We start from the raw sequence: 22,804 nt of genomic DNA on the forward strand, positions 1-22,804 counted from the left end.
CAATGCAGGACAACAGCACTATACTGAAGATGTGGGACTACAGACCAAGGCCAAGCACGGCACGGTCATGGCGGCGCAGCAGCAAGACTTCACATCCGACATGACATCAGTGATTAGATTAGGCCTATCATGCCTATCCACGAGTTTGATGTGCATTGCCAAAACACTGCGACATTTAAGACATAAATCTAACTATTACATGTAAATATGTTTGCTATTATGTGACGTATTGCGATGATGCAAATACATTTCAGGTCACATTCGCACTCGTAGTCGTACACACACATTTCTGGTAAATCGAATTTCATTTTTACTTTGCTCCATACCATGAGTTCAAGTGCTCAGACCGGGCAATGGCAATGTCAGTGCAGATGACTGCAGTGGTTATAAGAACGGGGGCTAGGTGGCTAGTCTATAACGAAACATGGTTTCATACCTGGAATTTTCAATGTCACGTCACATGGAGATTTAGCTGATGTGGGCCATCGGACTCATCTCACTTGAATTGAGTACAACTGATAACTGTTCTTGTCATCCCAGGCCCCATCATCCCTCGTGTCTCTATATCGATCGTATCGCGGATCGTACCGCGGCCGTCCCCGTACTGTACGCGGAGGGGAAAAATCTCTTTAACACAGTCGGTTGCGACACAGTATGGATTCGGCTTTGCGTGTATGAAATACACATCTATGGACAGTTTAGTGCATATTGCCTTATCATGAAACGGCACAACTCGCAGGCGCATCGCGCTGCATGAGAGCGACCATCTGTTGTGTGGATAATGGAGCGCGCTAGCGTTATAGCGACTGCGACGACGTACGACGCCGACGTACGGCCATTCATTTACATAGATACGACCGTCTGATGTACCAAGGAGTGTAGAAGCAGGGAGGTGGACTGCGTGCGCTCTATTCTCTTTGCATGCTATGCTACTGTAAATAAAACGTGTGCATTGTCATCGTCGATCTGCTAGCTAATATTGGCCTATGACTGCTTCTTCAGTTGCTGAAACAGTGAATGACGAAGCGTTTGTTGTGGTAAAAAATCCTCCGTAGGCCTAAATCATGGAGCTCAAGTGTGTCTTGGAGCTGCTTTTGAGCGCAAAGAAACTTGAACGAGATAAAGGTTTAGCAGCTCTCCAGCAGAAACTCGATCAACAGCAACCTAATTCGGAGCTGGCCGAAATTGAGGTGCCTCTCATGTCAGTGTTGCATAACCAACAATCGACTTGGGAAGCTAAACATGGTGCTCTCATGGGAGCAAAAGTTTTGACGGGACTGGATCGAGCAAGTGATGATTTTCTTCAAGAAATCAAAGGCTGTTGTTTGCAGCTTTTGAATGACAAAGAGGCGCGGGTTCGACTTGCTGCTGGTAAATTCTAAACTTATTCATATTCATAAAATGATATTTTAAAAAAAATATTGACTCATTTAGGCTACTTGTTTGCTTGAAAAATGTTTTGAACGAAAGTTGAATTAATAAATTAAAATGCATGCCTTAAAGTAATGTATAGACTTACTAGAGTCTTAATTAGAACCTTGGACTTGGTCTAGTGTCTGTAATGAGAGCTTGGCTCTATTCTTCTTTAATCTTCTTCTTTTGTAACTTAAAGTATGTATGGTAGCCCTACTACATATCGACCACCCTTTTTGAAACCGACCGCGTATACATTTGCGCACAGAACGCTTAGTACGCACTTCACTGCGTGCAGAGCACATAAAAATGGATTGGCTTTGACCGTTGATGAGGATCAGCTGAGGATGGTGTGGGAAAACGCGAAAATTCACTGTTCATTAATGGTTTTAATCAAGGACAAAATTTCGAATGAATATTTTCACCGAATCGTCAAATGTAATGTCTATGGAAGTTTCTAAAAAGCTTCGTACAACACGGTGTTCAATACAACTCGGTTTGCATGCATTGTCAATGCAAAAACAGCGGTCGATCTCAATAAGGAGCTTTACCGCGGGTAACTACACGCAGCCGCTGTCGCGAATCTCGACAGCGCTGCACCTCTATTCCTTCGCGGACGTTGTTATCGTTCACTGTTTCCTTCATGAATATCTTTATTAATCGTGGAAAACTAAAATATAAGGAATTATCGTAATCTATGACCATCATTCAATAACCGGTATGCGATTTTTTGTTTAATTACGTCTAAAACTTACCGAAATCTATGGCTGAAATCAGGTCTGTAAACGTCCTTACTGCTTCACTCCTCATCTGCGTGTTATATGAATGGCTTTCACTCTCGTATACTACAAAGTAGGTAGTCGGAGATAGTCGGATGACCCCGACTAAAAAAGGTCAAATCATTGCCGGTGCAGCACGCGCAGATCTACTACAAGTTTTACGTAACACATGAAACGCACGGGCGCACGGGCGTAGGTAAAAAGCAACCACTTCTGAATGCGCATGCGTGGTAGTTTGTTGATTTTTTGAAGCTCTCGAAGGAAAAGATGCCACCGCACGATCTATACTCCGAAAAATTCAACAATAAGGTCTGGATACCAACAAAACGCCGAATTCAACTCAACAATCAGGAAAATATGCTGTAGGTAAGTGTTGCAATTATGTATTCTTAAAATCATACAAAATAAAAGGTATTTTATGTGATTTTGCCGTCAATAGTGACGGTCGTTTACAACGTTGAAACACTAACACATGTCAGACCCTGTGCGCAGCGCAGTGTCTGGTCAGGCTATACCGCGGGCAGCTGAAACGAGGCCACGCGAGTTTGACGGCGATATTTTTGCACTGAAACTTCGAATCGAAAAGGGAACAACGGCATTTGATAGTGCTGGATTTTCTCAATCATGTAGGTCAAGTTTTTTACGTGAATTTCAGTGTAAAATATTCTTATCAAGCAAATAAACATTAGGCGGTCGATGAGTAGTAGGTCCAACCATATACACAGCCCAGTCACTGAATAGATCTAAATCGCACAGCGCGGCGTCTGGTCAGGCTGCTTCTTTTGTTGACTTCCTCCACAGTCCTGGACTGGAGAACTGTGTTTGATTCGCAGAAAGGAATTATTAGTGATACACTTTATCGTCATGTACTAATGTGGTCAGGAGTCGAGCCAGAGACAACAGACAAGAACCGGCCAACAGAGTAAACAAAAGCAGAGAGCAGGAAAGATAAGGAAGACGTGGGTTTGATCATGCAGCAGGAATGAAGAGGTATACAACATCACATCATAGATGAACGAATCACATGCATATCAGTTATCAGCATGGAAGTGAAGGGAGTTGATGTGGAGATACGCAGATTCTTCAAGGGAAATATTGGAGTCACTTGTTCCGACGAGTATTAGGCTGGCAGTGAGTGTGACTTGCTTGTCTATAAGGGCGTCCGGGAGAGCAGTGCCTCTTTCTGGAAGGTGTGAGATTTTTGTCTTCTCCTTGGTATAGAGCATGCATTCCCCGAGGAGATGCATGATCGATGGTCTCATCTTTGTATTGACAGGGACATCTGGTTTTCGGTTGCTTCCCAACCAAGGCTAGTGAAAGGTGTTAGTAGGGTAGACACCACAGAGCAGCTGGCATTTAACTGGTATTGCCTTTTGGAGCGAAGTTGAGTCGGGCAGGGAGGAGGGTAGTTACCAGAGGGGGGTCCAAGGAATGAGGAGGTGAAGTGTGGACTTGGTGGCCATTGCCACTTTGAACTTGCCTTCTCTGTGGCCGAGGACTGCTGCAGTGGTGATCCTCTTCCATTGCTGAAAAGTAGCAGGCATATTCATGACATCCTCTAAGGGTGGAAAATTGTATTGGTGAAGAAGGCTCTTGAAGGCTTTGGCTGTTTTGGAGTCTTGGTAATACCGGTATATAAAATTTGTTATTCTACATCTTGTAGAGTCTAGTCAAGTGAACCGTACACTGTGTTGCAAGTAATTTTGTAGTTTTTTGTTTTGGGGTTGGGTGTGTTTGTGTCTGCAATTTTCTATCACTTTCATTCAGTTAAGTTCAATAGACAGAAGTTATTTTTATGCTGTCTTTATTTCACAATGATTGTTACGTTGTATTCACTATTCTATGAGAGCAAAAATGAGATGAAAGCTTATCTAGTTTTATGTCTATGATATTCTACAAGAAAACCAGAATTTTCTGGGCAGAATCTTTGGCACATTGTATTATCAATTGAGCAAGATGATTATTTTGTGTCTCTACTGTATGGCGGACTAGATTAGGCATGCATCAAGTGCTTGACATTTCTGTATTCGCATAAAAATTGCTACCTTTGGTGTTCGTTTCAACAGGGGAGCTTCTTGGAGCACTTTGCAGGCGGCAAGGGTGTGAGGTGTACCTGTTGTGTCGGGAAGACATTTTTAATGGAGTGAAACCAAACCTTGCACGAGCACCCCTGGGTGATACGATGCTAGATGAACAGACACGAGTTGACCATCTGGTTGAAAAGCTTGCCAGTGGGACCAGCCCAGTAAGTGCATGTATTCAATTCATTTCACAACACTTCAAAGAATACTTGTTTGTTTAAGTTAAAGAGATGTTTAAAGCATTATTTTCTTCTCCCTCTTTTTTTCTTCTTTAAATCTAGCCCCTGCTGAAATGAAATATTACAGTACTTATTCCCATATGTATTCAAATTATAAATGCTCAAATATATATCACAAAAAGATGATGTCAGTGGAATCCATGGCATTACATCTACTTTAAAGGTAGGGAATCCCATTTGCATGCCTTAAATGAAGAGTTGTATAAATACAGTGGTATGTTGAAGAGAGTATCTTTTAGAAACTCCCATAAAGTATTGAAAGTGGAAGGTAACATTTGGTACATTTTTATTGACCGTTAGATTTTGAATTGAATTTTTTTCGGGGCTCACCGTAAATTCCAGTACATTACTAGGCTACCTTTGCAGACCCATGCACTGCATGTGTGTCCATCATGTATATTTTGTGAAGAATGTTCATCAAAACTTACAAACATTTCCATATACATTCTTGCCACACACTCTATATGCTATTACATCAGCTCTTATACTTTTAGATTTGAGTTTATATAGATATGTAATACAGAAGACTGCAACAAAAAGGCTTAAGTGTGGCTGACACACAGAACTACTGAGTAGTTGAGGTTTGTGCATTATTCAAATTGCAGATACTGTTGACTTCCAAATTTCTCAGCAGTGGCCTAAACAATTCCCCTGAGGTTCATATTTAATGTTTTGCTGCATTTTGGGAGGTCTGTAAAAGGTATCCCCTACCTTTAAAGCAAGAAATATTTGGAACATGAAATTTTTGTGAATTTGAGCCAATGTCCTTTTTCATGGGATGATATTTTCACAAATTGACATTGGCATTCAATGCATAAAGTGTAGACAAGAACATCCATATTAATTTTGCAAATCTTGGCTCCTGTGAAATTTGCAAAATTAGAATGCATGTGAATATTTCTGGCTTTACATTATTTGAAAAATAATGTAAATTGTGGTTAAGGCAAGTATGCAAGATTTCTGAATGCAGGGTGTTGCCTTTCAGGACTATGAACTGCATAAATTATTGCATGTTGACCATGCCATTGTAGTTTTTCACTCTCAAGTTAGCTTTTTAATTATCCGTAAGTCTGTTTTATATGTGTGTGTCCTCTTTGATATTTCAGCCAGGGAGCAGTGTTGCTGAACACATTTTCCATGACACTGCAGGATGGAACCACCTTGAAACATGGATGAGGTAAGGTAAAAAAATTTCATGAAGGTGCAGCTACATTTAAAATGACATTGTGAGGCTTCATACAATGGGAGTGATTGTACTGTTATGTTTGGATGTTACCCACCATCCCTAAACATAAGATCCCGAGCCACATTCGACTCTGTGCTGGTAAATCTATGAACTATAGATGTAAAATATGCTTTGCTTGGGTGATGATTTTGACAAATACATGTAAGAGAAAACATTGAAGAGCCTACCCTGCCCAGAATGTGGATTTATTTTCCTTATAAATAAAACATTTTCAAACATCACCCTCAACCCTGAGACTATATGAAATCATTATTTGTGGAATGATCCAAGTAACCCCCCCCCCCCCCCCCCCCGGGTACCAGATTTCTTGACTTGTTAGTACCAAATGTTCACAATAGTATAGTGTTTATAAATGTGATGTATGATTCCAAGATAATATAATGTTACAAGTGCTGGTTCCTTTCAATATGCACATCAGTCACAGTCATTAGGTTAATGTAGGCTCGTACATTATTCTGCTTTCTGTTCTCGGGGCAAATGTTGTTATTGTAATAATTCATATTTCAAAGTGACAGCTGTGTATGCATAATGCTGTACCCAGGCACTTTATTTTCTGTTTACATCCAACATGTGCATGGGAATTAGAAAAAGGTAATCATTGTGTCAGTGCATTTCGGCATGTACAGATGTAGAGTCAATGCTTAAAACACCCATCTCACTCTCTTTCCATACACATTTCAGGGCTTGTTATAATACTAGGCATGCTTATGCTACTGGTAATCCAAACACACCCTTTCTTCATTGCTTCCTAAATAGATGTTTGCAGTCTGTGATCGAGGGCTGTGGTTCACAGTTCTTGCCATTCATTGACCAGGAACTGCTCGACCTCATCTTTCAAACACTGACCCACACCAACCGCTTTGTTCGAGAGACTGGCTTCTATGTTTGCTCATCTCTTGTTAGCTGCAGTACATCTCTTGGTAAGAAACTGCTGAAAAATTGTAGGGCAGATAGCTTAAAGCTATCTGTGAAATTCTTGCTGATATGATTGTTTTTAGCTCACCTAAGCAGATTCTCAAAGTGAGCTATTACAATCGTTCACCATCTCTTGTTTCACTTCATATGAATGCTTCTTCCCTGAAAGCGTACAGAAATATAAGGATTATTACTTGGGTACTGGAAATTTGGTTTCAAGGATAAAGATGCGTTACATTTGTTGTTACAATGTATATACATATATATTATATATTAATTACCCATCAGAAACATTTACTGTAAAAGTGGATATTTTCGCGCGACTAATTTTTCGCGCTAGGCTGGGTCGGAAGAGTTTCGCGTGTTTTTAATTCCGCGGAATCAAGACATCACGCACAGGAACGTATGGCAAGTAAAAATATTCGCGTGTTTTTATTTTCGCGCTAGTTTCTGGTTGCGCGAAATGCGCGAAAATTTCAACACCGCGAAAATTTCCACTTTTACAGTACTCGGGGTTCTGTTTCTGCAGGAATGGGTAAGAAACACACATATTCTTTTCATCATCAAATTGTGAGGATTCAAAAGCTACGTCTACCGCCTCTTCTTTACTCTCACCTACACACTACTACAAATGTAAGATGCAACGGCCCAGGGGTTTAGCAACTGAAAACACACCTTTCACACTTACTATATATATATATATATAGCAGTGCTTACTATTGTTTAAAATGCAAGAGTCATAATTGTGGAATTTGCAACTTCTTTTATTACTAGTACTTGCTCCTGAAGTAAGCTGATAGGCTAATAGGGAGCTTTAGATTTTTGCGATGGAGACGTTCAGAGGGAAAAAAACCTGGTCTGAGCATGCGCAGAATCGCGTATCAGACGTGATCTATTCATAGCTCGCACGCCTGAGTTTTCACTACATGTTCTGTGCCTTTTTTACATCTACTCAGTTCCCGACGTAGAGAGCTACTTCATGCACCGATCATAGATGGCGGCGCCATTTTATATTTTATACATTGCGTCTCAGCGTAATCTAAAGCTACTTTTCAGCACGATACAGGGAAGAAGAACGTCCAGCTCAAGCGTCGTCTCAAATGTCCGCGCAGCAAATCTAAAGCTCCCTAATGTTTGCCCAGTTCAGTGGCTGAATATAGTGATGTAAGTGTCGACATTTTAAAGATTTGTTAAGATAATGATCTATCAGGCTCAAGATGATTAATGTCAGATGTAGTCTCGCAGATTGTGTAAATTGTTTAAACCATGCTTTCAGAGAATAAGCAGGGCTGTATGTAATGATCACAGGGAAAATTTAAGTCTCATATGTCTTAATTTTTTCAGAGGATGGGGTAGAAAACATGGAGTTGAGTGATGGGCATGTCACGAACACCATCCTACAGCATGGGGATCAACTCGCTCATCACCTTGCTTTGGGTCTGGCTGACAACTGGAGCCAAGTAAGCACTTCATGCTTTCCTGTGCACTGTAAATAGCAGTAGGATGGATATTAATTAAATTTTGTGTGATTATGATCACCCTTTCTGATAGTGACCATGACTTTAATATGAAACAGATATGCATTATTTCTGTTGTTAGAAGGTGACAAAGTGTGAGTTTGAGTTTGTAATGATTATGTGTCCTCTCATTAATACAGTACACATATTTTCACTGATACACATTCTCATGTCAGTCTTGCCAAAGAAATTTTGTGGATTCCTGATAAGCTTGTGTTTCTGACTTTAGAAAAAAAAACAGAAGAAGAATGCCAGTAATGAGCATATTCAAATTTAAGAACTGTCTGTATCATGAAATGTACTTAGCATCATCTGATAAATGTCAAAACTTAATATGACTGACTGATATCCACTTACTATCTGGCTACTATCAAAGATATTAAATGGTCTGTGGGAGTCATCAGTATTCAAATTGTTCATTTTGTTAATCAAACAGATTTAGTTCAAATTCTTTGTTAAAACAAACAAAAAATCTTTGAGGATTTCTAATTTGATTGTTTATTTTCATCTTTCTCACAACACCTCCTTGCCAGGTTCGTCTTGCAGCGTCTACTGCCACTAGACACTTTCTTTTGAACTTGCCAACTGAGTCGGCCAGGCAGAGGTTCTACCCCACACTCCTTCCCAGACTCTGTCTCAACAGGTACTTTTAATCAGTTATCCCTACAAAAGAGAAGTACCGTAACACAATGATTACTTTCTATGTTGATAATAGTGAGCAACATAAGCTGCCATTGGCAGGGGCCTGGTTGGTTCTTACCCCTCCTCAAACTTTTAATTTACCAGAGGTTTACATGACAACACATAATTTATCATTTGCAAAAGCCTTTTCAGATGATGGGAAACTTTTTTTTTTTCCTCCTCTGGCACCAATCACTATTTATGGCAGAAATGCCATTACTTGAGACACATCATCATTATTATTTTTGTCTTTCTTTGATATGAACCCCCTATGAAAGGTTGATCTACAATTATTTGAGTGTCGGTTCGCTCACACTCTTAAGACGTAACAGATAAACTGTTTTGTGTGCTTGAGGAATAAGTAGAGCAGGAATATAGTAGTGTAATGACGTGTGATTTGACTAGTGGGGTAATGTAAGTGATTGTAAGTTGTGGCTGTAATTTGTAGAGTGGCTACATACATGCAAAATGTGTAGAATTTTTAGAAACCAGCTTTCCAGGTTTGAAAGGAACCGGGAAATATACCTAAACTGTTTGATGGTCTGCTGAATAATCAGAATGAAAATGAGATAATGCCCATTATCGATTGCATGTACTGTCACTCACCAATTATCATCAGGTACTATGTCGCTGAAGGTGTCCGAATATACTCGCAAGAGACGTGGCGTCAGGTGACAGGGTCACGTGGGAAGGAGCTGGTGGAACAGCACATTGATCATGTGGTGAGTAGTCTGTCCACAGGTCTGATTGCACCATGTACACAAGAGCAGTGTGAGAAAAAAATGGTACCATTTCATTGTCTTTTTGTGAGATCTGTCATTTTTACCTCCGCCAAGGGAGAAGGTTATGTTTTCGTTACCGTAGGTTTGTTTGTTAGTTAGTTTGTCCGTGTGCAAAATAACTCAAAAAGTAGTGAACAGATTTGGATGTCCTCTGATCTTAATTCTGCATTGTTTTATTTGATTAATGGTCATTGACACTTATTAGCAATGCTATGGAAGCTTTTTCATTTGATGATGGCTGCTTACACAGCAACAGGAGGAGAATGTAATAACATTCTTTTGACAGAAACATGTTGAGCTTACTATTGACAAGTATTCATGGATCGTGTACTTTGAGTGTAGATTTAGGTTGTCAATCGGTCACATTGTTTGTCTCCCACAGGTTGAGTTCTACATACAGCAGAGTGATGCAGATAACCATGCAGTGAGGGAAGCAGCATGTGCCTGCATAGCAGAGTTGGGGTCAAAGGTCAGATATGTAGATTACTGTAAAACATGAAATCTTCGCGACATGAAATTTATGCAAATTGGAGCCGAAGGCCTTCTGTGCAGTATGAAATTTTGACACATTGCCACTAGCATTTAATGCATATAGTGTAGACAAGAACTTTTGAGGACAATTTAATTTTGTGAAACTTGGCTCTCATGAAAGTAAAATGCATTTGAAAATTTCTAGTTTTCACAGTACTTGTAGTTACAGACAGACATTAAATTGTCATCATTATTGTTTGGAAGGGGAAGAGGGTATATACATGTTTGCATTTGAGATCATTCACTGCACATGTAGTACTCTTGACAAATGTTATGGCACTTCAGAGTAAATGGATGTTCAAAAGAGGATCAGCTTGTGTACCATATATTGCTCTCTCTCAGAAACAGCATCACTTTCTTTTTTAATACTTACTGTGTTTATTTATGATTTCAGTACACCACTCACTGAAAAAGTAACAAACCATTGCCCAGATATTTCATTTATTTTGTAACTGCATAGTAATTTTCTTCTTTGAGTACATGTTCAATCTGTTTTTTACCACACTGCTGCATTTACCGTGACTTGTGTATTGCAAGCATTTTTCATCATCTTAGATTGACACCTGACTTGTGCATTGCAAACTTTCTTCGTGTTCCAGATTGACAAAGATGCCGTTCGTAGTCATGTGCAACGTTTACTGGAGGCACTCCTGGTGTGTTTCAAAGATGACAGCTGGCCAGTGAGAGATGCTGCCTGTGTTGCTTGTGGCAACTTTGTCAGGTGCTTCCCAGAAGAATCAAGGTCAGCACTCATTAAATGAAGCCTTTCTTCAGATTCCTTCCCCATCCCCATCTCCAAAATATCCAATTTCAAGTATTGGTCTTTCTTGATATTCCTCCCATTGCAAAGAATGTATGAACTCTAATTGATCTATAAGAATTATGCAGCACAATATCGAAATGCTGGACCAATTCGAGGATGATATGACATAACTTTTCACATATCAATTTCTTCCTGCCGTCTGAATTATGGATGGAAATACTTTGAAGTAGTGTTTTGAAACAGGTTTCTAAAGATCTTGCATTGAAAGCAGTGTCATGTTATGTAAACATGATTGATGATGCAGGCATTGCATAGGTTCACAAAGAGAGTATACTAGTACTCTGCTATTTTTGGATCTGTATAACAATGAGTGGAATAAGTTTCAAAAGTATAACATGTGATCTGTGTCATTTTCTCAGAGAAAAAAGATAGCATGAACTGATCTCTGATAGTTGTTTTTATGCCTCCGCCAACGAAGTGGCCGGAGGCATTATGTTTTCGGGTCGTCCGTCCGTCCGTCCGTCCGTCCGTCCGTCCGTACGTACGTCCGTACATCCGTCCCGTTTTGTTTTTGTCGATATCTCAAGAACCGTGAGGTGGTTTTGCATCAAACTTGGTATGAGGGTATATCCTGGGGGGATAATACTTTGTTTGGATTTTAGGGTCACGGGGTCAAAGGTCAAAGGTCACAGGTCAAGGTCAACTCCTCAAAATATCACTGCTTTCCTTATATTTATGCAATGCCCGAAGGATTTTTTTTTTAACTTGATGTATGCATGTATAACCCAATATATATTCTGTGGGAAGTTTCTTGCCAAAAGGTCAAAGGTCAAAAGGGCAAAGGTCAAGTGAAAGTGCTAAATTGCACTTCTTCCTCCATATCTTAAAAGTAACTCAAGGTATTATCATGAAACTTACATATTTATTCATGTTCTACCTAACAGTGATTCTCTTTGGAACTGTGAGGTCAAAGGTCAAAGGCCAGGTTTAGATAATATTATTTTACCATTTGATACTGAAATTATACTTTTTCTCAATACCTTGAAAATTACTCAATGCATAAACTTATAAAAGGGTCAAAAGTCAAGTAAAAATCATCAGTTCCCCCAAATACCTGCACTCTGACGTTTTAATCATTCATCCAATTAAACCTAGTTCTAGGAGTGTGTACATTCAGCACATTTGTGGCAAACCTGTCATTTTAATATTTTGCCAATTGTGTGAAACTTTCATCACACATTGTCAAGACATTGTACTATAGACCTATTAGGAGAACCATGCATTATGGCGGAGGCATACACCAGTCGCCATAGCGACATTTCTAGTTTGAATTATGCAACTGAGCTCAAAACTTATCTGTATCTTGTTTCTTTCTTGAAATAGTCTTACATGCATCCTCTTCAGAAACATTTACGTGCCATTATGCACCTTTAAGTTGAAATTTTGGTTTGAATGCCTGCAGTAGTGAAATAGAACAGATACCTTGATTTAAAAACATATGTAAGATATAGTGAAAGTGTTTGATCTATTTTGATGGGAGGTTTTCAGTGAGTTTAAGTATTGATTATACCTTCACTTTGCTTCCTGTTTGTAAAGACAAAGTATGCCTGACCTGTACCCACTCTTCTTTGAGAACCTCCAAGACAACATTCCATCTGTCAGACAAGGCGCTGCTGCAGCCCTGGCTAATGTAGTCAGAGCTTATGGTAAGTGTGCATGATTAAAAAATGTATGAGGTAGACAATATAGAGATCACTTTTTGTTTTGTTTTTTGCTGTGAAAAATACCATTTGTTGCTTATCCTTTGCTGACTAAAAAACTTGGGAGAAGATGCGTTAATTTTATTAGTTTGGGTTATTTAGCAGTTCTAGAAAGAGTACATTCTTGATGTAATTGCAAACTATTTGTATGACTTTGCAGTTTTGTTGCATGTAATATAACAAAAGTGAGCAGAGATCATAGCATAACAAAACAGGTGGTCTCATTTAGCCATTGCACAGAATAGTACCTGTGTGTATTTTTATGCCCCCACCACAAAGTGGTGCCGGAGGCATTATATTTTCGGGTTGTCTGTCCGTCCGTAATGAATTTTGTGGACAGCGTAACTAAAAAACCTTTTGAGGTATCCTAATGAAACTTGGCATGTATGTATTAGAGGGTGAAGTTGTGCCTATCAACTTTTGGGTGCACATGCTCAAGGTCAAAGGTCAAAAGGTCAAGGTCAAATAAATAAAATTTCACTATTTCTGCCATATCTATGCAATGCCGGAAGATATTTTCTTGAAACTTAGTGTATACATGTATTACCCAATTGAGATTCTGTGGTGAAAGTTTGGGGTAATGAGGTCAAAGGTCAAAAGGTCAAGTAAAAAATAGTAAAACTTCACTTTTTTCTGCGTACCTTGGAAATTGTGCAAGGTATCTTCATGGAACATAGTATATATACATGTACTGACTGGTAGTGATTATCTAGACAATTTAGGGTTCCTGGGGTCAAAGGTCAGGGGTCAAAGGTCAAGGGCAACACTTCAAAATTTTACTATTTCCCTCATGTTTATGCAATGCCAGCAGGATTATTTTTTTTTATACTTGGTGTATGCATGTATAACCCAATAGAGATTCTCTGGAAACTTTTTTTTTTTTTTTTTTTTTTGCCTCAAAGGTCAAAAGGTCAAAGATCAAGTGAAAGTGCTGAACTTACTTTTTCCTCCATATCTCAGAAGTGGTTCAAGTTATCTTGAAACTTACTACATATTTATGCATGTTCTGCCTGACAGTGATTATCTTATGAATTTTAGGGTCACAGGCCAGATGAAAATGGTAACAATGTACTATTCAATACAGAAATTGCACTTTTTCTCCATACCTTGAAAATTTCTCATTGCATAGATGTATGAATGGGTCAAAGTCAAGTTAAAGTCCTTAAATCCCCAAATACATGCTTTCCTATTCATCCAAGTAAACCTCGGTCAAGGAAGGTGAACATTCAACACATTTGTGACAAACTTGTCATTTTAATATTTTGCCAATATTGTGAAAATGTAATCACACATTGTCCACATATAACATCTAGACCTATTAGGAGAATCATGCATTATGACGGAGGCATATTAGTCGCCATAGCGACATTTCTAGTCTATTGTGATTTGATACATGTATATTCAATATCTTTAATTCTTTTTCTATGTGTATGGTTTTGTTTGTGTGTCTGTCTTGTTGAAGGTGATGAAGCATCAGAATTCCTAATGACCAAGATTTCAGAAGGTATCAAAGGATTGGAAAACCAACCGGCCAGCTCAGAGAGATACAGTGGTTTGGATAAGGGTCCAGCTACCTATGGTGTTGTCAAACAGCTCAGAGACAATGACATGGAGCTTCATTCCAATCAGCAGGTGACTTTGCTTTCTGCTGTGGTGTATTTGTCTGTTAAAGATATAATCTTGCTACTTAGTCTATTTTCAAGTAGGTAGACTACCTACAGGGTATGCAGTAATTCCAAGTCATGTTTCATAGATGGTGATTCTGTGCAAGAACCCTTCATTCTCTGCAAACTTCTGCCTGTGCACTGAGAATAGTAGAAGACTGACATACAATGTATGTAAAATATTATATCTTGGTCTGATATTGATTCAAATGACTATGCTCCTTTCTTCATGATATCTTCTGAAAGTTTTTGCATCTCTTTGATGCATTGGGTTGAAAGTCATGCAAAATTTGTTTTGTTTTTGTTTTAGTTTTTAGGGAAGTTTTAGTGTAGTTTTTTGTGTTTTTCGTGTAATCTACACAGTATCATTGAGTAGAATATATGTCAAAGCATCAAACTTGGAGTATGCAAAGTTTCAGGGAGACAATTTATTCCTCTTTAATTTATTTTTTTTTCTTCTTTTTAACTGTAAGAACCCCTATTTTCACCGTATCAATCCATCTGGTTTTGAGTATATTAGAATCTAATGAAGTGATAAAAAGAACTTGATTGAGATCCAGCCGGTCTTTCTCATCACAGATGTATTCCTGTGGGTCCCTTGCCCCCAAGATGGGAAGAGGACGAGAAGGGGGATGTATGGACCACAAGTTCAGGAGGCCACCTGAGCCATGGGAGCTGTGCGATGGGTAAGACTCTTTGTTCTGAACCTACCAGGGATAGGACTTTAAAAATGGTGGCAACAGCTCAATGGAATAAGTAAGCAGAAGAGATAGAAAACACATGACTTCTCTTTTGAGTTTAGAGCTGCAATCATTTTTTCGTAATCAGGTTTGAGTTTCTTGGATTATTTTGTGTGTGTGTACTTGTTTGTGTTTTATGGGATGCAGAATTTGATATAAAGTTGTATCACATCTACGTGTACATTTCCTATCTTACATTTTTTGTCTGTCAACCAAGATGTTTATGCATCACAAAGTGGAATAAATTCATGATTTTAAATTGAGCAGCATGTTGAATAAGATAACTGACAACATCATAATATAGGTATAATAATGGTACTGTGTTGTTGCTGTTTTTTTTTCATTACTTGCTCGTACTCTGGTGTGTAGACCTGTAGTCACCTCTTAGTTCACTCCTGCCATTTACTGTTTGCATGCTTCTCCTTCAGATGTATTGATCTGCTGACAGAGTTATCAACCATCCAGTCACTGGCTAGCCATGTTGCATCATTCCTCCCCATGGTGGCTGGAGCTGGACATAGGCAAGATTACCCCCAGCACGTCGCTCTCCTGGAAACCATTTGTAACCAGGTAGTTACATTATTACCACCACCAAGGGAGGAGGTTATGTTTTCGTTACCGTTGGTTTGTTTGTTAGTTAGTTTGTCCGTGTGCAAAATAACTTAAAAAGTAGTTAACGGATTTAGATGAAACTTGCAGGAAAGGTTTAGAATGATACCAGTAACAGATGATTAAATTTTGGTAGTGATCCAAGAATTTTGGGGGAATTTATGAAGGATTTTTGATATTTTGGCAGGTAGGGTCAATGAACTTGGGAGTTCAGGCTCCGCGTATTTGAGGTTTGCATGCGTGCACTAAAGTGCATGCGCCAGTTTCTGCTAGGGCGTGGCGCAGTGCAGCTGAGGGTTTATGACGTAACAAAGGCTTCTATATTGGGAAATCGGGTGACTTTCAGCACACAATGCTGTATAAAGTACGTATGGGTGGAAATCACTGATATCTCTGTGGAAGAACAAGATCAGTGGTGGAAATGAGCTGCATGCTTGGCGGAGGTCTGCGCTCTCAGAGTGCTTCTCTAGTTTATATATTGTAGACGTACAAGGGCATAAATATCATTCAATCCAAACAGAGTTACACACATCCTCCCTTTAAACATATTACTGACGTGTGTGTACCACATTCATCATTTAATGATTCATGCAGCATTTTCTACTAGTGTATGAAATGGCAATATTTTCTACTCTACATATGCTGTAACTTGTGGAGTGATAGTTCATCTATGATGAAAAATGAAATATGAATTGTGTGGCATTCATCTAATGCATGTTTGAATTTTTTTTTTCTGATTATAGCTACCCACTTTGGCAAGAAACCTTGGGAAGAGACATTTTAAGCCCCATCTGGAACTGTTTTTCGACATCATCTTTGAAGCACTGGTGAGTTTGCTGTTGATAGTGAATGTACAGTGTATATAGCGACTGCTTATAAAGTTACTGTAAAAGTGGACATTTTAGCAGCGTGGAGATTTTTGCACATTTCAGACAATAAGAAATTATCATGAAAGTGAAAGCTTGCAATTTTAATTTTTTTGTTTTGTTATATGCAATAAATAAAAATAAAACCCTGAAATTGGATGCTTCTCTACCAAAGAGATATATCTCACTACCTATATGGGACAAATTATACAATAATGTCTGTGATTACTAGGAGCTACACATGTCACCTACTTAGTAATGGCGGACTTCACTTTGCTCATGTACTCTATGCGCTCAGGTACCATTTTAACGGGATGTACTTGAATGTTTGAACTTTGCTGCGAGTCCGCACTCCTTGATTTGGTTGCCTCTGGATGCTCATATGCTAGCATGCTAGCCATGTGGGGTAAAGCCTAGTGCCTCATAATCAGGCAGACTTCTTTCCGCGCAGTCACAGAGTAGTTATACAGGGCGTATGGTGGGTGCACACTCAACCAGATTTTTGCTCTCTACTGAAACTATTTTCCCTTTTTCATTTGTTTGCCTGACAGAGTAGTGACAGTGCTCTTACTTCCACTGCAGCCAGCCAGTGTTTGGATTCACTCAGCAACTTTCTTGGACCCAACATCCTCAGGGGAAGGATAGAGCAGCATAATCCAGCGTGAGTCTCCTCTTCTCTCACTTTTCAGATCCAGCCAATAAATTGTGCAAACCCAGAGATGCCTGCTGGTTAATACTGTTTTTTTTTTTTCCAGAATTTTTGTGCTGTTTGTTTGCCCAAAATACTGCAGATATCATGGAAAACACTGTTTTTCATGATTCGTCTACTACACTTTTCTATTGCAGGAAAGGTAAATATACAGTTTTTCCACACAAAAATATACCTTTTCAGCCGCCAGAATACTGCAATTCTGTGTACAAGGTTGCCATCCGTGCAAACCTAATAGAGCCATCAGTTCAGTTCAGGCAGGTCACAGATGTGGTGCCGATTTTTGACCGTCATTTAGTGATAGTGTCGAGTCGAATATAGTCACATGAGAAGACAGAACTGTTTAACCATACGTGTATGCTATGAAAATTGGTATCAGCTCATTAAGATTTAAACAGCTGTCCATTTAGAAAGACTTTGAGAATCTGCCATGAAGTGCTCTGTAACAGGAGGTACTGAAGTGTTGCCGTGCTTTGGAAAATGTAATTTTTGTAGGCCTAATGAAGAAATCAAATTTTTCTGGCTGAGAATATTTGTAATAACAGCATATCTGGAGTCACAGAGAAGATGTGTCTTCTCAGGAAGTGTACAATTAGTGACATTTCCTGCTCAGACAATAGAGGAGTGTTTGTGTAAAGTGATGCCGTAGTGACAATTATGCAATACAAGTCCAGTACAGCCATGTTATTTGTTTGACCAACTCGATCTTTATTTTCATAGTGTATGTCTCATTTGTACTTGAAATGTTACTGACATGTTTCTCGTATGTCACTGCTTTGTGTTATACATGCAGTCTTAAAAGGAAACAAAGATGTGCAAAAATTTGGCAAGGAAGATCTTGTTCCTAATAAGAATCGTCCTCCTCCTCATCATCATCTCCTCCCCCTCCTTTGCATGGTGTTTTTGTTGTAATTATTAACTATTGGTGATCCCTTATCATATCTGCCTGGTGCTTACATGTATATCCAATCTGTCATCTTAATCTTGCAGCTATTTGTCAAAGATGGTTCCTCACCATCCAGGACGGCTCTTCTGATGTATCAGCCAGAGCACACCACTATTCTGGACATGACTGACATAAAGATTGGACAGTGGCTACAGCAACGCAGTCAAAAAGGCATTGTCAAGACCCATCGCTCAATGTGCAAAAACAATTCAATGGTTGAACATTACATTTAGAAAAAAAAATGCATATAAAGAGACAATCAGATGGCAATTATCTTGTAAGCCTTTGAATATTAGATTGCATATATCTTAGATTTACAACTATAAGTTATTGGGTCTCTAATTTACATACTCTCAGGGGGTATCACACAAAATAAATTAAGCAATTTATTCAATTAGTCTATATGAATTTAAAAAAAAAAACCCTCCCCTGTTAAATTACAGCACTACATTAACCTCTGTATTATTTTCAACTCCTTTTGTGAAAGGGCATTTCAAAGCATACAAATGGATATGTGTGTTTATAAATGTTGTATTCTTTTTTCTGGATGTTGATAGAGAGAGATGACAAACAGCAGACAGAAATTGAAGAAGGGGTGTAGAGGAGGGTAGAGACAGATGGAACATTGTACTTACTTGTGCATATAGCATCTATTATGTGTACAAGTGATTTATGAAATATCATAAACCAGCTTCTTGAAAATTGACATCATGAATATATCTATAACTAAGCATGTTTTATCTGCAACATGATTTTATTTAAAATGAAACCCAGAAAACTTCTCATTTTTATCTGAGGACAACTTGAAGACTCTGAATGTAGTCACTCATTCATAGGATGCCATGAAATGTTGCAAAAAAAAAAAGGCATGTAAATTTTACGTGACACCTGCTTGCTTGTCTTCTGCCAATTGACAATTGCTGTGTCAAGAGGGAGAACCTACAGATGATTTTATCTGGACAAGATGGACTCATTCTTATTTCTTTTGTTGCAGTGCGATTCCCTTTCACATTAATTGATAGTGTATGCTACCAGGAAGGCATGAATGAAAACTGAGTATCAAAGCAGCTTACCTCTAGATGACTGCCTGTCACTCAACTATTTTGCCAAAGATTGAGTGAGTGGAATAGGTGATGTGGAGAAATTTTTTTGTCACATTCAAAAATGCTAGAATTTTTTGCCGTTCTTTTGCTTTGATGATGTAAATGCAGAATTCGAAGTGGAATTCAGAGAATATGTCATTAATAGAATGTCATTGAGCAGTGAGTTTTATCACAACAAAAAGCAGTATTGCATAGTGACATCCATATACATTTTTATATCTCGTACCCTGCAGCTTTTTATGTGTCAGCAACGCCCATATTCTGGACCCCTCGGTAGAACAGCTCCACCATGAGGGCGGAGCTGAGTAGGGCTATCCAGCCGCAGTTTCATGTACTTTTGTGATAATTTCTTTGTATTATTCAATAAGAAGTGATGTACATATTTTTATTTTGCGGAAATAAAATCAATCAATCAATCAACGCCAGTATTACTATGCTTACTTTGTATTTCAGAGAAGTGAGCAGAAATGTATATCAGTCATTGAGTTTAGTGTGGCTGAGTGCACTTTGATTCAAATGCATACATACTAACGTTAAGACAGAGACCTGTCGGTTTCTATTTTGTTGATGAATGTAACATGGAGCCTGAATGATGGTTATTCTGATTTTGATCAAAGGTACAGTGTAATTGCAAATGGCACAATGCTTCATGCATAAAGCAGAACTGTTTGTGTGATGTCAATATTACAGGCAAGATGCCTTGAGATTGCATACATTGATTCTGAAGTATTGTAATGGTGTAAATCTCTTTCTGAACTTGATGCATTGCAGTGTGAAATTATCAGTCATTGCTGATTATTCCTTAGGAATGTTTCCTGAGGACCGTGTACAGCATTATAGCACACTCATTCTTTCCTGGGTCAAATATGTAAATGATGAAGAGGTATTCATCACTGTGCACATGATTTGATATGTACTTTATGGTGGAGTGTTTTCATTTTCTACACGATTGCAAAAATGTTGACTTTGAGAAGACATCAATCTATGCAGGATTTCAATTTGCATTAGGTCAACTCTGAGACAGAAATGACCATGTTTTCATGTTGCTGACATCTCATCACTAAATTCATTCCATAGTGAGACAAGGCCATCTGACATAAAATACAGTAGACATGCTTTCTTTTTTTTTTCCTGAGTCCTGAGTCAGCCTGTCCCCAACGGGTTAATAGTGCATCAGTACTTACTTGTCACATGTAGAATAATATTCAATTCAATTTGCCTCATACACTTTTGTGGCAGTGATGTTATTAGTCAATAACACGCTTGTGTCTTTTAGCTTTGTATAATTTTCCCCCTCATCACTCCCATAATTTGTAGCCTCTCTAAAATTCATGAAGCCTACCAGATTTTATATGTCATAGTTCCCTATGATTCATCATATTGCTGGTTGTCTTATCTGAAACATACTGTTTATCTGTCTGGCTGTGTATACTGCAAGTTTATTGTCCACCTCTACTATAACCACTATCATCTAGACTACTTGAAACTTGTTCCTCATACGGTACTGTGTTTATGAAAATGGCCTATTTGCTTCCTGCGTTTCCTGAAGTATCAGTAGATTGTTCTGAGGCACTTTTGCTTTTGAGATATATGTTCATGAAGCAGATTTGTCTATGATGTGTATTAAATACCCATTACCACTGAAAAAAAAAGAAGTGACTCTTGCTTTGGAAATTTCTGAATGACAGTTATTACATATTACCAAGCAGTTGTTGCCAATATGCACAGGCATGCATGCTTTTGTGGATTTGTTTGTCTGTCTGTGTACTGGTATGTACATGTATGTGTAGCTTCAAAACAATTTTCCTTCGATGACAAGTGCAAAATACAAACAAGTTACACTAATATATATACATATGATCATGTACCCATTCATAGCAATGACGATAAAAGCTGTAAATATATACAGAATATTTTTATTTTTTTATTTTTTATTAAACCAAGGAAAGAACGAAATGTGGGTAAGCTTATAGTATCAAACTAGTGAAATCTCATATTCCTCAGTGACAGAAATTGCACTTTTTTCTTCAGGGCTACACGCCCCTCAGAAAATACAGGCAACCATGCTTAAGTCGATCTCGCAATAAGTCCAATAATCACGTAAGTTGAAGGTCTTTTCAAGTCCTCTTCTTTTTATATTCTATTAATTTAATTCCTTCATAAGTCAAATTTTTTTCTAAGTCAGAGCTTTTTCTTCAGTTCAATAGATTCGACTTGGGCATGGTTAACTGTCGTGTTATAATTTCTACTAGAGCCCCTCAGTGCATGCATACAATGTATTCGCTTACTCTTCCATGCATGTGATCAGAGCTGTGCAGTTGATCAATGGTTTTTCATTGGTAGCTGCATAAGGTGCTATCTGTATCGGCTTCGCATACCGCTGTGTCTAATAAATTGCATCCATCGCGGTATTAAGTGAGAACATTTTGTATTGTATTTGGGTCCAAGATTTGTTTTGGGATATTAACCAAATATATCATGCTTTGTTTTGAGCCAGTGTTGAAATTATGGATTTCTCAGTGAGAAAGACACAAGTATAGCATTGTTCCTGCCACCTCGGAATCCTCTTCAGCTAGACCTGATTTCGGCTAGAGCATATCACATGCATGGTAGGCCTTCATGAAAGCCCAATTTGTTTACCGGGTACTTAATGTTGTGCAAAGGAGTTTCCAGAGATGGAATCACAATGATCTTATTCACTTTGAACCAATGTTTGGTGTCAACAATCAAACGAACAAATATTTGAAGTTATGTTCCAATTCAAACCAGATATGCCTCACAGATAAATTTCAAATTAATGGATTCACTCACATACAGAAGATACCGGTATGTCTTATTTGGTGATAAACCTACTTTTTGCCATCCCTACTTTATATACCGTACATTGAGTAGAACATAATGATAGAAATACAGGGATCAATCCGATGCCCGCATAGATGTTGCGCAAAGATTGATGAAATAAAAATCAAGATCACTTGACTGGGTCCATCCCAGAAGGAAATACCAGTTACAACTGGACAAGTTGAACAGTTCAAATCAACTGGCAACCATGGAAATTGATATAACCCAATGTATATATATATATATATATATATATATATATATATATATATATATATATATATATATATATATATATGTACAATAATTCATCAAGAACTCTGAATTATTTGAAGATTATACCATATCAATTCTACTTGTTAGAATTAATCTGTATAGTGATATAATCACCCCAGTCGTTTTTCCCAACGAAAAAATGTTTTTTGATATTTTTTGAGTACAGTCAAACTTGTCTATAGCGGCCACCCAATAAGGGAAACGGAAAAGGTGGCCGCTATAGACAGATGGCCGCTATAGACAAGTACGAGTAATCAAACTTTGTGCACATTGCTTACATGTACGTGTATCATCGTTGTATCCTTACATGTACATGTATGTGTGTACGTATGCACACACCGTG

The 22,804-nt window shown here is 38.4% G+C and overlaps 1 protein-coding gene across 1 annotated transcript; it reads left to right on the top strand.

Moving 5' to 3' along the window:
* Positions 1–974: 974 nt before the first annotated feature.
* Positions 975–20,984, top strand: LOC140234310 (uncharacterized). The gene is made up of 16 exons (XM_072314375.1): positions 975–1,371; positions 4,259–4,437; positions 5,619–5,689; positions 6,515–6,678; positions 8,018–8,133; positions 8,724–8,833; positions 9,491–9,593; positions 10,036–10,122; positions 10,784–10,926; positions 12,544–12,653; positions 14,170–14,339; positions 14,951–15,057; positions 15,540–15,681; positions 16,464–16,547; positions 17,138–17,247; positions 18,286–20,984. The coding sequence occupies exons 1-16, from the start codon at positions 1,065–1,067 to the stop codon at positions 18,329–18,331; spliced, it is 2,049 nt and encodes a 682-aa protein (XP_072170476.1). The 5' UTR covers positions 975–1,064; the 3' UTR covers positions 18,332–20,984.
* The last annotated feature ends 1,820 nt before the right edge of the window (positions 20,985–22,804 follow it).

The sequence above is a fragment of the Diadema setosum genome, chromosome 1 (assembly GCF_964275005.1).
Source record: "Diadema setosum chromosome 1, eeDiaSeto1, whole genome shotgun sequence".
Classification (NCBI taxonomy): Eukaryota; Metazoa; Echinodermata; class Echinoidea; order Diadematoida; family Diadematidae; genus Diadema; species Diadema setosum.

Coding starts and splice junctions, on each gene's coding strand:
- LOC140234310 (XM_072314375.1), top strand. CDS start 1,065: ATGGAGCTCAAGTGTGTCTTGGAGCTGCTTTTGAGCGCAAAGAAACTT. Junction 1,372..4,258: donor GCGGGTTCGACTTGCTGCTG/GTAAATTCTAAA, acceptor TCGTTTCAACAG/GGGAGCTTCTTGGAGCACTT. Junction 10,927..12,543: donor TGCTTCCCAGAAGAATCAAG/GTCAGCACTCAT, acceptor CTGTTTGTAAAG/ACAAAGTATGCCTGACCTGT.